This window comes from Boeremia exigua (assembly GCF_020726555.1).
Source record: "Boeremia exigua strain MPI-SDFR-AT-0100 chromosome Unknown C7974scaffold_10, whole genome shotgun sequence".
Classification (NCBI taxonomy): domain Eukaryota; kingdom Fungi; phylum Ascomycota; class Dothideomycetes; order Pleosporales; family Didymellaceae; genus Boeremia; species Boeremia exigua.
In genome coordinates this window covers 1,524,451-1,527,714 of record NW_025763527.1, presented here as the reverse complement: position 1 = coordinate 1,527,714, position 3,264 = coordinate 1,524,451, and the positions used below count along the sequence as shown (strand labels likewise).

General features: G+C 55.2%; 1 protein-coding gene across 1 annotated transcript; it reads left to right on the top strand.

Moving 5' to 3' along the window:
- The first annotated feature begins 224 nt into the window (after positions 1-224).
- C7974DRAFT_40089 (fatty acid desaturase-domain-containing protein) lies at positions 225-2,679 on the top strand. Its single transcript, XM_046142549.1, has 4 exons — positions 225-612; positions 710-893; positions 973-1,380; positions 1,428-2,679. The coding sequence occupies exons 1-4, from the start codon at positions 434-436 to the stop codon at positions 2,340-2,342; spliced, it is 1,686 nt and encodes a 561-aa protein (XP_045994264.1). The 5' UTR covers positions 225-433; the 3' UTR covers positions 2,343-2,679.
- Positions 2,680-3,264: the final 585 nt, after the last annotated feature.

The following is a 3,264-nucleotide window of genomic DNA, read 5'->3' as shown; positions in this document are numbered from 1 at the left end:
GGTAGGCTGAGCATGATACGAGTCTCACGCAGCGTCGTAATGAGAAGAGCCGAGTTGAGATTGGGCGGAGCGTGCAACGTAAGAATGAGTTACATACAGTGGCGGCGCACTGAACGGCCGCACGCGCGTTCGTGGAGATCCAGGCTAGCCGCAAGTGGATAGGGGTTTTTGGACCCTGAATGTTCCACAGAATCCACTGTCCGGGGTCCAACTTTATGGGCGCAACACAAACGAACTCAGCCCCGTGCCGCTCGCAAGTCGCCCCGTCTTTCAGGGTTTCGGAACCCGAACCGTGCACAGGCGTAATCTTTGGGCTAAGAATACCAAGGGGTTGAGTGCACTTGCCTCTGCGGCACTTACTTATGTATACGCCTTCCTGCCATGTCGTGTTTGTAACGCTTTCCCGCCAACCTCGACTCCCATCATTGCTGTCATGTCACAGCAAAACATGATTTCCGCGCACTACATCGAGGAGCTGGTGGCACAAGGCGAGCCCGTCGTCATCCACGAGGGGTATGCCTTGAACATTTCGGCATGGATCGATAGCCATCCTGGTGGCCGCCTGGCTATCTTGCACATGGTTGGCCGCGACGCCACAGACGAAATCAACATGTAAGTATTCTCGACCCTGGGGCAAAAAGAGCTCTTTGTGTCTATTGGAGCTACATATGGAGGTGGAGCTGGAGCTGGAGCTAACCCCACATCACAGTTACCACTCGAACAAGGCCCTTCTGATGATGAAGAAGTATCGCATTGGCCGAGTAGAGGAACCCTGGACCAACCTTGAGCCTCCTATTCGCGCCGCAAAGCCCGAGGCCAACTTGGATTATGAGGAGAAGAAGGCTGCTGAGGCCAATGCCAGACGGTCAAGAAGAAGCATCGACCTGAGCTCTGTTAGTCTTTCACTTATCACATGCTTTGCGAACATAGTTCCGTGCGTGCTCCCTGGCCTATGCTAATGCCAGATCCAAGGTCGCTGCCACAATCAGCAAGAAGCTGAACCCTGCCGATGGAGGCGCAAACACTTGCAGATCCCGCACACCTGACCCAGAGAAGCAGCCTCTAATTCGCTCCGAGGCCCCTCTACCGATCGCGTTCGATAAGAGAGCCCATAGACTGCAGTACGCTGCCGAATTAGAGGAGAGCGAAATCGCAGATGGTCTGAGAGACAACCCATCTGTCGATGTTGAGACACAAGGCCAGATCCTGTTGGACTACCGCGAGCTCCACGAGCAGATCAAGGCTGAGGGCTTGTACAAGTGCAACTACTCAGCGTACGGCTGGGAGTCCATCCGATACGCTGGGCTTTTCGCCGCCTTCGCGTACCTGCTCTACAGCAAGTGGTATCTCACATCGGCCATGTTCCTGGGACTGTTCTGGGTAAGCCTACTTTACCACCTTCCACGATCTTCGCTGACATCTCCAAGCAACAAATCATGTTTACAGCGCATGACGCCGGTCACCGCGGTATCTCCGGCAATTTCATCATCGATACGCTCATCGGTGCATTCATCGCTGACTTCTGCTGCGGCCTGTCAATTGGCTGGTGGAAGTCCTCCCACAATGTGCACCACCTCATCACAAACATGCCCGAGCATGATCCTGATATCCAGAACACGCCACTCTTTTCTACCTCGCCGACTTACATCAAAGGCGTCATCTCGACTTTCTACAAGGACTTCGAGTTCAAGTGGGACGCCGCGTGCGAGGTTCTCCTGCCCTACCAGAAGTACACGTACTACCCCGTTATGGCGCTTGCACGTTTCAACCTGTACATCCTGTCTTGGTGCCACCTGTGTTCGCCACGCGCTGCCCAGCTTGGTGCAGCTTGGTGGACGCGCCCTGTGGAATTGGTCTTCATGGCGTGCTACTGGTTCATCTTCGGCTACCTGCTCGTCTGGTGCACACTGCCTACCTGGCCAATCCGCATCGGCTTCGTGCTTATCAGTCACCTTATTACCATGATTCTGCACGTACAAATCACGCTGTCTCACTGGGGAATGCCAACTTCCGACCTCGGTCCCACAGAGTCTTTCCCACAGAGGCAGATGCGCACTACGATGGATGTTGACTGTCCGGCGTGGTTGGACTGGGTGCACGGCGGTCTTCAGTTCCAGGCTGTGCACCACCTGTTCCCGCGCGTTCCGAGGCACAATCTGAGGAGAGGCCAGGAGCTGGTCAGGGAGTTCTCAAAGAAGACAGGAGTCAGATACAACTGCTACGGCTTTGTGGAGGGAAACAAGATCGTCCTCAGCAGGCTGGAAGAGGTCGCCAACATGGTCAAGATGATGGTCGATTGCCAGAAAGATATGGCGAGGACTGGAGAGAGCGGTTTACATTAGAGGGAAGGCTACGAAAGTGCTTTGTCGCCTATCCCCAGGGGAATTTCACATCATGACCTTTAACTTCAAAAGCCCTGTGCAGCTTGAATTCCGTGGCTAATTGATAGAGACTGACGACCATGCTTTGCACAGCACAACTCACCATTACCCTTCCACAATGTACACATCTCCATCACAGCAACTAAACGTAGTCCAACCCCGATCATTCCTGAGCGAGCTCCCTCATGCACATCGGAGCCCAACCCGGCCCTAGCACCCACCGAATCACAACCGACGCCCCGATAATTCGTAACACCTCCATACACAAGTCCCTACACACGACATGGTAAGAATGACGGTGAACCGCATGACTCTGCGGACCTCGGCGTTCCACTTTTAGTAGCGTCGTCGCATCGTTATCGCCCCAGCTAGGCTCCGCCCAGATTCAGGGCCCTGGGCATAGGACCGTTTGCGACTCAGCGAGGGGCGTCGCCCACCAAGTCGCGCCCACTGCGGCGACGCTCTTTACGCTGTACGCAGCAGCAAGCGCAATGCTCGCGCCCGGTACGTCGCGGCTGCGCCTGTCATGTTCCGCGGAGCTAGGCGCACGAGCAGGGAGGAGAAAGAAAGGGTCTAAGGTCGTGGTGCTCGTACGAAGTACGGTCGTATACGGTATACCGTAATGGTACGAGCAAATACGCGGGTTCGCGACCACCCGCGACGGGTGCGATTGCGCGTTGTTTGAGGCTGGGTAAGCACTTTCGTCCGTCGGTCCTTTGGTAGATGTTGTCTACTTGGATCGGGCTTGTGGAAGCACCACGCGGCACGCTTAGTGCAGTTGCGACCTATATGGGTTGAGGGGTTGTACGGCCGGGTTCGAGGCGCGGATCAATGGTTAGGCAAGCCTCGTGTTCTTATTGACAACGGCGGATCTTCAAAACTG